The 14,155-nt window shown below is 34.7% G+C and overlaps 1 protein-coding gene across 1 annotated transcript in view; it reads right to left on the bottom strand.

Annotated features, from left to right (window-relative positions):
* The window catches only part of LRRC49 (leucine rich repeat containing 49), a 70,507-nt gene that overhangs the window by 19,207 nt on the left and 37,145 nt on the right, over positions 1-14,155 (bottom strand). The window contains exon 11 of the mRNA XM_026055097.1: positions 8,627-8,774. Within this exon, the coding sequence (XP_025910882.1) occupies positions 8,627-8,774 (148 nt within the window). The remainder of the gene's footprint in view (positions 1-8,626; positions 8,775-14,155) is intronic.

Raw genomic sequence — 14,155 nt, 5'->3', positions numbered from 1 at the left:
TATATTCAAAATACATTCAAACTACCCTTAAAAAAATTTTTTAACAATGAGAAAAAATAAGTTTTCATCACCTCATTCTCCAAGTTTTGCTTTTGCATTTCTTTAGTTATTCTACAACTAATTGCCAACAATGTACTTTGTCACACTGCAACCATTTGCTGTTTGACAAAAGGCAGAAAGAGGAAAATTAAGTAGTAGGGATTTTCCACTGTCCTGAAAACAGACCTGAGTCTAAGAACTAAGTAATCAGTATGTTATGCCTCGAACAAGACATGGACATATAAAGAATATACAGGAGAAAATCTAATGGATTTAGAAATTTTGCTACTCAGACCTTCCAAGTGGCCTGGAGACTGGATTCTTAAGGATTAAAAGGCACCACAACCTATCACACCCCCCCAATCCCAACACATCCATCTGACATGTTAATTTCTTCTAACAACGAGGCCCATAAAAAACAATAAACAAAATTCTGGGGAAGAAAAAGGTTATAAATCTATGTGAATAGCTTGTTTTATTTTAGAGGGTAATGCAACTCTTAATAAAAGCAATGAGAATTCTTCGTTTTCATTAATGTGAGTAGGATCGAGATGTTTACTTGTTAAGTAAACATTAGAAAAATAAAAAGAAAACAGTAAAGGAACAAAACCAAACCATAAATGTATCTGAAAACTTGAAAGCTTCCTCAAGAAATCTACAAGAAATACAGATACCTACTCAGACTGAGATACGAAAGACAAAGGTATTTATACATTAATATTCATACAGTCCTTTGAAAATGCACAAAACATGACAAGTATACCTTTTCAAAGAGCATTCAAAATATAACAGTGTGTTATATTCTTAGTATTTTTGTACCAGTTATTGCACTTAATAGCTTTTTTTTAATATGAAAATACACAAAGTGAGTGGGCTGAATTCCATTTATGCCTGAATTCTAACCCAAGAAGATTAATTTTTATAAATATAAACTATTTCTAGTGGCTTACTTTTCTCAATCAGTAACAGAACTTGATAAATAAACAATATTTTCAAGATTAACTATAATACACTACAATATTTCTCATCAATATTATTATCTATTCACATTCAAGAAGAGAGGCATTGATTCCTAAGTGAGTCATGTAGCGAAGATGTTTAATTCTCCTGGCATAGCAATTTAATGCTGCAGTACAGCCATATTAGGTTGAATGTTGCCTATTTACTAAAGTCTGAACATTCTCACAGCACGGTATTTTTAGAACATATATTTTTCAAGTAACAAAAAAATGTTCACTACAGAGTAAAAAGTCTAGAGTTCTTCCAACACAAATATTTGGGAAGCATACTTTAACTTGTTTTAATTCATATGCTATTCGGGTGTTTCTGTTAAAGTGTCTTCCAAGAACATAGAGAAACTGCTTGGTTTGCATTAAAAGAAAAAGCTCCTGTTCAAGATAATAGATCCTTGCCTTTTCACTTTCACTTTCCAGAAATTTGTGAGTTAAGTGCATTAACAAACAAAAATAAACAGAAAGCTTCATCAACCAAGACAACATTTATATTTCACATTTTCTGTACAAAGAGCTTATTCTGTGTTCAGAGTATCATAAGAACCCCTAAGCATGGGGATGAATGCTTACTGGAAGATGAAATAAGACAGGAAATTCACACCTACCATTGCTGTTACATCTTTAGGTAAATCATTTCCAAAGTTTAAGTTAAGTTTCCACAGCAAGGGCATTTGTTTATGCGTATACAGCTCACCTGAAGCCCAATGGCAAACCACAGAATTTGACACCAATCTTTAAAGTGATTAAAGAAACTCCAAAACTGTCTCTCTATGACTTTAACCTACCCTGCATATATTAAACAAGTGGTCTACCCTAATTCAGATTAAGGCATGAGTCTCTGGGTAGGGGAACTTCTTATCAGTCTTATGCAACATTTCCCTGGAGCACAAATAAGACCAACTTTTTTTTTTTTTTTTCCTCCTCTAAAAGCTGCTTATGACCTCTTGAAGATGAAGTTTTGTTGGCAGCTTCCTCTGCTACAGGTCTACTCAGTTCTTCCTGAATGGGGGATTACCAAGGGGCTGATGTCATAGAAATAAAAAATAATTCAGTTTGGAAGGGACCTCAGGAGGTCACTATGTTTCTGCTAAAAGGAGCATCAACAATAAATTCTAAAAACAGATACAAAAGGCCTTACAGAACCTACTAGCTCAAAATACTGTGTAATGAAGCCAAATACCTGAACAGGAGGGTAACAGGCTGAGGCTGTGAAAATCATGAAATAAAACCCATTCCAGATACATGCCACAAACATCAACATGTAATTACTAATGCAAGATAAAAATACACTGGTCCTCAAGGTACGTTACAAAACATTAAGAATTACAGACAAGGATTCTCATGACAGCTATTTATCCCAGTTACACATTAAAATGCGTTGTTTGTCTTTACTTAACTTGAAAACAGCCTCAACATAACATATAAACACTATTATACTAAATTAATGATATAATTGTATAGAAAACAGTTTAAAGCTTATTTTATTTTCTGTTTAAATCTATTCATTTGGCATTGGTTTATGCTTTTAAACTTGGCTTCCTAAAGAAACAAGATTTTTTACAATTTCAGAGTCTTAAACTTCTCTAATGACTTTCGAGCACATTAAATAACATCTTAAAAGTATGTTTAGAAGTCTCAAATTACGTTTTATTCCTGAAAGTGTGATTATTTAAAATTGGAAATACAGAAAGACAAGAAATATAATCTAGTATTCCTACCACGGGAAAGGAAACAGAAACTACCCATTCCATTTCAAACGGAAGTATTGCTGTCTTTCACACTGGGGAAGGTGAGAGGGTTAGAGAACAAAGGGCACTAATCCATAGCAAAATAGACTTACTTAATACTCCTGCTTTTGAAACAACTTAAGTTTTTCCTTCATACTTTAAGACAAACATGCACAAACTTACTTCCCTAATTCAGTTTTCTCTCCACTTCCACAAATATCCCTTCTCACCCTCTCTGCCACCTCATAAAGCCTTCCTTTAATTCAGCTCAAGAAACATACTTCTTGACACTATCTTCCCTATTTCCATACACGACAGTCTACTGCCCTCATTCAATAGTCAGTGCAGTGCATTCTCCACCAATGCAGCCTCAATACAAAGAATGAAATGAGCTAATGCAAATTATGTTCTGACAAGAGCCTTTCAATTAACTGGATAAGACTTTCTTCATGAAGAGTTTATACTAATTATGGGCATTGAAAAAAACACTTTCTTACCTATAGTTGTACAGAAAAATAAACTTGGCCTAAAAAAAATCCAAATTTTACTCAGTATTCTTAGAAGCAAAATGATAGAGAAAACATCTGCATAAAGATCAAGGGCCAAAATCTACATTTTATGGAAATCAAGTCAGTATACATTTCTTGATTAATCTTACAGAACACATGCAATCAATCAAGAAAAAACAAAGTTATAAAACAAAACCTTTAATAACCTTGCCACAACTCATTCATTATCACCCATTCTTTTTTTAGCTCCAGCTCTTTTGAAACTCTTTCCATCTCCATTTTTCTTTGCTTCTCCTCATCATTCCGTTGCTATTGTCAGTAACTTTATGTCTCCTCTTGATAGTTCCCAGATGAACTAAGGCTATTTTAAACCATATCTTCTGTGTCTTGTCTTTTTGTGTGTTCAAAACAATAAAATATTAGGCTAACAATAATGCATATTTGATTTCTGTTAAAGAATTGCTGACAGCTCTGCCACCTACAAAACTGGTCCAAACCCATTTTGCCCTCTTTCCCTAAATTCAATCCTAATTCCAGATTGTCAGGACCCACTATTGAAAGAACATCTCCAGTATACCTCACAGTAATTTAAATCCCAGCTGGGTGTTTGAAGCAGCACACTGAGCACCTGTGGAAGAAGGGAAATGTCCTACTCTACCAGTCTGTCAGGAAGAAAAATTCATCATACTAGAGTCAACTACTACAATGACCACAGGAGAAACCAAAACTCCGTAGCTCTGTTAGAGACGGGCAGACACTCTTCCAGAAGGCAAAGATGCCAGACCATTGGGAAAGAACTTGGATGTCCTCTCTTATGTTGAAATCTTCTCCATTTACTGCTTCTCCACTTCCCACCTAAAAGCTTACTAAATAACTAGGAAGCCATCTTCATGAAGAGAAACAGAAAAATAATTCTTAAAGAAGCAAAAGTCTCACCTTCTGCAATCCAGAAACCATTGGATTGAGCTTTTAAGGCTGCAGGTTTACATTTTCAGTGTGAAGCAACAGTGGTGACAGAACACAAAAAAACCAAGGCATAATAAAGCTATTATCATCCTTACCAAAAACTTTATTTCCATAGTATTGGCATACTGATAGCTCCCCCTGCTGCTAATTGTGCACTATTGTAACAAAAACTCTACAAATCTTAATTTTAGCCAAGCCTATCATTATGCCATGCCACCAGTCTTATAGGACATAACATCCAGCAAGACCTGAGATGGATCCTAAACAGAGCATACTGGAATGCACATATTCTTCACAACTGGCTTACCATTGTTCAAACAAGTTATTTCCAAAAGATGATACTATTCAAGTGACTGAAAAAGATGATAACTTTACAAAGAATGAATGCAATGTTTTATTTCCATAGTACATCTACCTTAAAATTATTCTAATAATTTTCATATAGATTAGCTAATATCACTTTAGCTAATGCAAAAAATTAGGAGAATATGAAATATGGCCTGGAATATAAACTTGAGTTTTCAAGTTGTGAATAGAAAACACAGTACACTTAAACTGCACAAAATTCAGTTGCCCTATATTTGCAGATGGCAGACTATGTTACATATACCACATAGGCTGATTTAATATAAGAATGAAATATGAATATAAGCATGTTTATAGCAGGAAAATATGCATGGAAAATAATAAATACAGAATTTTTGACCAATCATTGATCTTTAAATTATATTTGACAATGAGATATATGTCCTTTTTTACTTTTAGTATTAACTTCTCTTTTTTTGGTAAGATCTTATTTAAAGGGGAGGATTACTATCAGCAAGAACAAATCTGGAAGTTCCTGAGGTATCTTTTAAGGGCTAGAAAAAAAATTTTTTTAGATATTCTTCTGTAAAGAACTAGAACACTATTGTGAAGCGAGGAAGTGTAACCAGCTGATGGAATGGATAATGTAATTCTGTTCTGGATAAAGTAGTAGAATAAACTCCCTGATCCGAAGAAATGCCTAAGAAAAAAAAACACAACTAGCTCCCCCCATCCCCAATCTAAGCACCCTAAGTCTAAGTTCAAAGTGAAAAGAAGCAAAGTTTTACTGTTAAAAATATGCAGTTTAACTTTTGATCTAGAAACCACAGTGCATTTAAAAACAAATGTATACATAGCAGATTTTGTTGGGAAACCGTAATGAAGTGAGGGATAGAAATTGTGTTCCCAGTTAAATTATTTCACGCTAAGAGATACGCATACTTTTCATTCATATTTAAATATTTACTCTATGGAGGCAGACAATATCTGTTAACTTATGAAAGACTAGAGGAAAGCTGAACTGTATGCACTACTGAATAAGTCCACTTTTGAAAAATTTCAAACTACAAAACATATTCAAAAAGCTTCAATGCCCAGAAAGCCAGCCACTGGAGCATGTTAACCGGATAATGCAACAGACTATAGACGTGACTGGAGCACACTAACTGTAATACACTTCAACTTCATATAAAACTATTTCATTTAGCCATAAATCAAATCATTTTACCTCACAACTGAGGCAGACTAAAGGTATAAATAACAGATGGTTACTGATGATTACTACAGGTGACACATGGGAATTTGTCAGGCCACTGTAACTCAGCCTTTCCCACACACACCCCTTAAGCCTTTACATTAATTTATCAGGTTTGGAGAAAGTAAAAGATTTCCAAAACAAAGTTTTAGATATGCAACAGCAAGTGGACAGGTTTTTTCAAATGGAACTCATCTTCTAGTGTGGACAACAGATAAGCATTTACAGCCTTACAGTAATTTTTTTCATAGATATGCAAAGCCCAAACTCATTACAGGTGCCTAACTCCCTCCAATTTCACTCCCAATGATTTTTTGGGTCCATGCCTCAGGGGTTTAAAAGCTTAACCCTTATGTTCAGAAACAGCTTAGGAATGAGATGCCCTAAGAAAACCCCAACTTCCTCACAGGAAAAAATTAAAAAGTTGTAAAAATATGACGCATTCTCTTGAATAAAGCAAATCTGCCCTGGTTTACAAAATACTAACACAACTACAATGCATAATGATTTTGTTCCAAGTGCAGAGTATTTTATTTGCAGGGCAGCTATATGTTTCTGAGCAGCTCCCTAAGGCAGTTACCATCCATCTTTTGCCCTGAGGTTCCCTTTCTCCAGGCAATCCTAGCAAAGAGGCCTGGCACCACAGAGTGGACATCTTGAAAACTAACAGAAATAAGCAAAGTCTCTCAGAAATTTTTGAATATATCCTTTAGCTTTTATTCCAACTTGAAATAGTTCTCACCCCAGCAAAGACAGCAATTAAAAAGCTGAAAGCAGAAGTAACAACTCTGTAAAACTCAGTTTTCCAGCAGAAGAACTTCTGATCAGGTTAGTGAAGAATTTCTAGTCAGAAAGAACAAACGTCCAGGTTCAACTCTCAATTCTTTGCAAGACAAAGCAATACTTAAGTTCAGAATGGTCTGGACATACTTCAAACTAATGAAGAAAAGATTTTGTTAGTGTAATTAGAGTTTGGTTCTACTAATCAAGTGAGAAAAAGCATATACTCATACTGTACTTCCATTCCCCCACTGAGTTACATTTACCCTTAAGTTTGATGGCAACAGCATGCCACATTACTAGTCAGAATAGCTGGATTTGGCATTGCCAACTCTCTAATTTTATCACAAATCTCATGATACTTGTTTAAGTCATATGAATATCTGGGTAACACAACTTTTATTGGAAAAAGCATATAGCCTCCTCTACATGAAGAAAAGTTTAAAAAGAAATTCAAGGCTCAAAAACCAGAAGGCAAATAAAAAGAATGCAAAACACATTCCTTTTACAAGTAGTTTTATGAGCAGCACAACTAGTGAAGCCTGGTTTTCTATGGCTTTCTGTCTTGTGGTTGATCCTCTGATGTTTAACAAGCTGCGAATCCAGATTAAGCCTTTCCCATGGTTGTGCACTTCTAACAGCTCTTTCCCATGCAGAGCCCATAGAGTTTAAAAAGGGTTTAGAGCTCTTTCTGCAGTTTTTTCCATTGCTGAGAGTACTACTAGAATCTCTCTCCACTGTGTTTAGGGGGGGAAAAACAAGACCTCCCTCACACACACTCTGCGGCCTAAGTTCAGGGTACAGATTTATTTATGTTACTCAGGTTTCTGAAATAATACTAAGAAAACAGTTTAAAAGCAAAGCAATTTGCTGGTATTCAATTAAGTCAGTATAAATTCAAAAAGAAAAAATCCCCCAATACATGGGAAGAAATGATTACTGAGTATTCTAGATACTGGTGTAAACCCCTTTAGAATACATGTTTTCCCCATACATGTTATACTTTACATCATAATTGGGTCTATTTTAGATTCACAGTGGTTTGGTTACAACACAACAGGATAGATGGTACAACAATAGGTGCAATTTATAATGCATTACAGCCTTTGTACAAAGTAAATGAGCACTTAAAATACAGCAGATGTATCAGCATCTGGTCAAAGACGATAACTGTTGGTTGTTAAGCATATTATACCTGTTATCTTGCTGTTATGTGGATTCCTCTTGTAAGCAGGTCAAGCTTACACATCAGAGTAGATAGAGAATAATTAGCACATTTACTCTTTTATTAAGAGACAAAATAGATGCCTTAATGGTAAGGCCCCAGTTAATTTCCATACATGCTCTACCTCACAGCATATTTTCATGAAATCTGTAGGAAGCTAGCTGTCCACAAGTCCTTTTCTCCTTATCAAGATTACTTGAACTTGACCAGTAGATGCTGAAGTGAAGGGGGAAGAGCAGATTACTCAAGGTAGGGAGAAAGGCAGACAGACACACAGAAACAGTGCAATCAGTGGGTTTGCTTACAGAGGCAGACCAAAAATACACACAATTTTTAAATGAAAGAGGATAAAAATAATGCTCATTTTAGGGTAAACAGACTATTGCTTTGGAAGAAATATGCTGTCACTTTTCAGCTACAGAACAAGCCAATACAGACTACGTTTATGTCTGTATGTTTACGTCTACATATATGTTGTACTGTATATATCAAATGAAAGTTTGAACAAAAAGCTCTACAGTTTCTACCACTGTCACATGGCATTTGGTGACCCAGTACTTGCTAATGAAGAAAAACAGTTTAAACATTTAAGAATAAATAAAGTGAAGCAAAGAAGCACACCCTTACATAATACTGAGCAAAATAAAAGGGTTAAAGCTTTGAATATTTTATGTCTAAATATCATTAAATTCCAGATTAAAATAAGAAATGCAATTTTTTTCCTCTATATACAAAACTCTACATTTTACTCTTAAATTTAAACATCTAGTAAGTTTGACAAAAATATGTTATAGAATATTTCTTACTGTGATTCTCTTCATATCTAGCTGTCGGAGCTGCATCATATGATGGAGAACAGTGTGTTTGTACCATGTCTCCTGAGCTATTGGATTGCCATCAAGGGTGATATCTGACAAGGAGGAGGAATCAGCAAGGCACAGAATATCCTCAAAACTGTAACCAAAAAAGTTTATAGTTTTAATGCCATGGAGTAGGAAGAACTTTGAGACGGAAGATTTTTTTTTCTTAAGGAAAGAATATTTTTCTATACTGAAGAAAACAGCATATCATATATGACAAATCAAATTAAAAGTATTTTGAAAGGTCAAGAACAGCTGCTGTTCTACTTTGTCTCTCCACACACAGGTATAAAGAGATGCAGAATAAAGAGAAGTTGTTAACTAAAGGAATATAGTTTCACATTAAAAAAAAACTAAAATAGTATATATATCAACTTAGAGCCCCCAAATAGTATGAATTGCATTTGCCATTAAAACCACCATGAAAACCACAAAAAATGTAAGAAAAGTCAAGTACAAAGACACCAGCATGATCCTGGGTGTTTGTGACATTATTATATATTGAAAGAAAAACAAATACAAAAGTGTCATAGTATCTTTAAAACAGATCTGCCTATTGTTCCAAGTTGTCTACATACACTAAAGAGTCGGCTGGTTTGGTTTCCTGACAAAAATAATTGGCCTATGTAAAATGTATTTAGAGATGTACAGCCTATATGCTCTTCCTTTTATTGAAGAAAAAATTTGATAAGAAAGTAGCTGACCCAGATAAATTGTATTTTTAATATCAGGGAACTATTTAATCTGATTTTTAAAAGAAGCTAAAACACTCACAGTAGTAAATAGGACTCCAACACCTTTTAAGAAATTGATTACAGTGCATACGTGTACAACTGCGGCCATCCTCACGCCCTGTGGCTTTGAAGTGTTGAGTCTCTGTTACAAAGTTAAACAACCAAGTTCAAATAAAAGTACAAAATAACTCCATTCTCAAAAGTACCAAGTCAATTAAAAAAACTGAAAGTAACAAAAGAATGAATGATGATCACATCAAAATATAAACAATAAAGAGCATCACTTTGCTAGACAAGCAGAAACACTTAATGAAGTTCTGAAATGTGACTACTTCTGAACTGGAAGATATGGAATTATTGTCAGAATATCCAAAAATGGAGTTCCTACTGACTGCATCAACTGGTTATAGATCTTACTACTCTTAGTGGCAGGAAAAGTCTTCCTCCACTATAATACTTAGGAGGATGCAAAACCTAAAGCATGCACTGGACTGTGACTCAGAAATGATGTGCAATACAGATGCTCAGACTAAAGACTGCCATTGAAGAAAATGGCAACTGCCTTTATCATCAGTATCACTCAACTTTCAAAAAGCATACCATAATCTGCTGAGGACTAACATTCAGGTGCAAAAGGCCAGAGAGCTACCATAATGTCAGATGTAAAATGAGATGTCTCTGAAAGATTCTGGATATTAGATAAAACATTTCCACAACTAAAATAAATATGCAAAACAAACAAACAAAAAAAACAAACATCACCAAATAGCTCTCAGTCTTAACCAGCAGAAGAATGGCCTGTATATATTAAGGATCTGGACACCAGCATAAGCCAACAGGAGTGACAGAAAGAAAGCTTCCAAGAAAAGTGTCAGAACAAACAACACAGTTAATATGGCACACACGTAACTTCAACGTGACATACCCAGTGGCTGGGTATGAAAAATAACAGAGTGAAGTAGAAGACTCTACTACCCTTTTGCTCAATAGATTAAAACAACACAAGGACTAATGAAAAATGAACTGTTTGCCTTCCAAAGGAACCAGCGCAGGTGCTTAGCATATATGATTTTTTTTTTTTTTTTTTTTTTTGGTACATGGGGTTAAGATGAAAAATTTGACTATTGCTTTCTCTGCTCCTTTTTGTGTCCTGGTTACCTTTCCATAAAACAGCTTGCTTAACTGCAGTATTGGAAGATCATGTTGACATATTACTTAAAATATCTATTCAACATCCTCTGAAGATAAAAGATGATTTTCCCAAATGACACATCACAGAAGTCAGCAAAGCAAACTCAAATATTTTAGCAGAAGAAAGGATAATGGTGAATTTCTGTTAGACTAGAATAGATTTTACTTGACAAACTGTTTTAAACATGAAAATATTTGGTCTTCAAAATTAGTTTCAAATAATTTCAATATATTCTTTAAAGGGTTCTACTCCAAGCATTTCCAAACATTTAAGCAAATAGTACTCCTACCATTACATATGATTTACAGAATTTAAGTAAAACCAATATCTTCAGGAAATGACAGAAAAGTTGAAAGTTTGCTAGTGTTTTCAAGACCTTCCACTTAAACATACTGCCATGCTCTGAAATTCTCAGCACTTCAGCATACCAGAATATTAATTCTGGAGCTAAAACAGATGTGCTTGCTTTATCCTGCTTTTAGCTGCCCTATTAGTAACCCAATTTTAGAGCAAACAGTAGTGCAAACCAGTGAACTTTTCAGATCTTTGCATATACATATGAAAAATAAAGCTCTAGAAATTCAATGTAGGAAACAATATATTGTACTTACTACACTGGCATCCCAATCCTAAGAGAAGCAAAGCTTTAATATAATACATGTACCAAACAGACCGCATACTTTACAAACAAGCTTCTGTCTGTTTCCCACCACAGGGACAACCGCAACAGTGGTAAGTGCTGACACTCTATGCGAATCAAGAGGCCACGTCTCAATGCTCTCTCTGGCCTCTGTTCACCACAGCGGAGTTGAGCCACTCACATAAAGCAGCTGCAGATAATGCTTTTTCAAACTGGCTCAAATAATCCTCTCCTCTAGTGCTCAGATGGAACATTTACCCTTCTTTCCGAAAAACCTTCTCCTGCAGGAACCAGGAGCAACTAGCTCTCCTTCCTTTTCTGTCTTTCTTTCTAGCAAAGGTGAATTCACCTCAAGTAGCAGTTTCAGTAATACAGACAGTATGTGTGAATTTAGGTTAAATTACCCAAAAGTGTTTTCTGGAGATTTTTTCATATTCACAAAGTAGACCATTCTGAGAACTCTGTCAAGAGGTAGGAGTCCTCCAGTCCATCCAGTTCTCTCCTCTGCCAAAAGGGATACAAACACACTTCTCCCACCTTGTATGTGACTACTGCAATTATGAAGCAGAGTACTCCGGAGTGGTGCATGTTCAACCTCCACCAGTGATACTGGTTCTCTTCTAAATATTTAGCAGGCACGAACTGGAACACTTGTCTTCTGGTAAACAGCCTGCTTACTGAGAAACACAATTGTCCTTCCTCTCTACGCTTGCACCCATGACTTTTTAAAAACATGTTCCACAAAGTGGAAAAGCTCTGGAAAAAAAGATGGAAAGCAACATACTATAGTATGGTAACTTGGGTGGTAACACGCTCAAGTTGTAGGTTCAAAAAACATTCAGTCGAAGAAAACTTGGGTCTCCCATCCCAAGTCTCTAACAACTAAGCTACTTATGAAAACAGACATTTCTACCGCAAATCAGTCTTTTGTTCCCATTGTACTTCTCTGTATAAATGTTTAACAAAAGTATTTATAATTTTTCATTCTGATGAAAAAAAAAAACCCTTGTTTAGATTAGACTAAGAACATTCCTTCTCTCAGGTGTCCAGTTCAGCAACCAAGTCAAGAAAACAATCACCAGGCCTATTGAACTGGTAGCCATTTTTCTCAATACGGCTAAATACAACGCTTGCAAATGCAAATGAAAAAGCAAACATAGTGCTGACCTGGAGCAAAGTATAATAATGAAAATACATGTTTGTTTAAAAAAAGTCTTTCCTTTTTTCACATTATAAAATGCAAGCAATAATAACCCTCCTTCTGAATCTTGGTGGGGTATCTTTCCTGAAGAAAATTATTTCTGTAATCTCTTCCCAGTACCACCTGACAAATTCAAAAACTGATTTCTCACTCCTCCTTTTAACTAGTTCTAGAGACACAAACTATAATCAGCCATACAGAATGAATACCTTCAGTTTGTAATGGCTAAATTTTTTCTGGGCTGAAGAAATGGGAAATCCTTTGTTTCAGACCTGCACCAACTTTCACAGTGTGTGGTTTTAGCTTATATTATCTTGCTAACATATACCTTTAGTGAAAGATCTGCAGAGAAACAGCAGCATTCTGAGGCCTCCTCTGAAGGTGGAGAGGAAAAGACTGTTCAGTGATGAAACCTATGATAGATTCATATGTCTTAGCTACAGACAATTTTAAAAAGGCAATCCTGAATCTTTTACTGAAACTACAATTCATATATCTCAGTGTGTATCTATTTAAGACTCAAGGATTCTTGCTGACATAAAAATAGAAAGCAATACAACTTTACATGGAAACACTGTCTAAGAAATCCTCGAAAAGTACTTTATCTTCTGAAGCACTTCAAATTTTTTTTGAAGGATTTTTTTTTAAATGGTCATTACAAAAACATTTTAATGAATCCATAATACAAATATAGCCAGTTTTTGGCAACATACTTTGTTGTTTCCACTTGCAGGTTTTCTCCATGCATCTACAGATGAATGAATCAGAATATCTATTATAACTAATTACCTAGAAGTCATTGGATAGAGACAGATGTTTATAGAGAAAATTGTTTTTAAAGATTACCATATGGCACATAGGAAAATCAGATAACTCAAAAATAAAGCCATTTAAAAGGGCTGTAGGAATGTTCGGACATAGCACTGAAATTCACTACTATTATGGTTGCAGGCAACTTCTTTGATCAGTTCAAAAGCATCAAGCCAAGTATCAGATGGCTACGGAAAATGGCCAAGAACTTACTGTTACATTTAATCATTTTGCTGTTAGGTGATATATCTACAGCATAACACAAAATGAAGCATTAATGAGGCTATTTAGCCTTCAAAACTCCTATTATGCAACGGAATGTCATTACTTCAAAAACCTAACCAAATACTATAATCAAAAAAGTTTTTTTTTTCCTTAATGTATATAATTACAGGCACCTGAAGAGTTAAACCAATCCATCCATCTACCTACCTATATAGGTATTTAAAATTTGTAGCAGGGAAATATCTTTTTTCTCTAAAATTAAGATTTTATTTTTAAATCTATTCCAACTACAAATTAAAACCAAGTTAACATTATATATTTGCAAGACTGTTCAAAGTAAGTATTTCTAGCTTACATGTATGAAGCTAAGACTAGATCTACTAACATTTTAACTAAAGCTCCAAGGAATAAAAGATAAAAATCAGGATAATATACTCAAAACAAGCTACTGATGACAAAGTGAGAACTGATTATGTAAAGTTTGAGAAATCTTCTTTAAGAAACTTGCAAAAAAGTCGCAAACATTTTTCTTTCCTTGCACACTGCAAAAATAACACAATGAATCTACATAAAGCAATGTGAGAAAGGAGTCAGAAAACCACATGAAATATACTAAGTACATAAAAAACATACAGAAGTTCCACTGACTGCAGTGATGCTCCCCGATGACAAG

This window comes from Apteryx rowi, unplaced genomic scaffold (genome assembly GCF_003343035.1).
Source record: "Apteryx rowi isolate R43461 unplaced genomic scaffold, aptRow1 scaffold_981, whole genome shotgun sequence".
NCBI classification, from domain to species: domain Eukaryota; kingdom Metazoa; phylum Chordata; class Aves; order Apterygiformes; family Apterygidae; genus Apteryx; species Apteryx rowi.
This window is presented reverse-complemented; position numbering and strand designations above follow the sequence as displayed.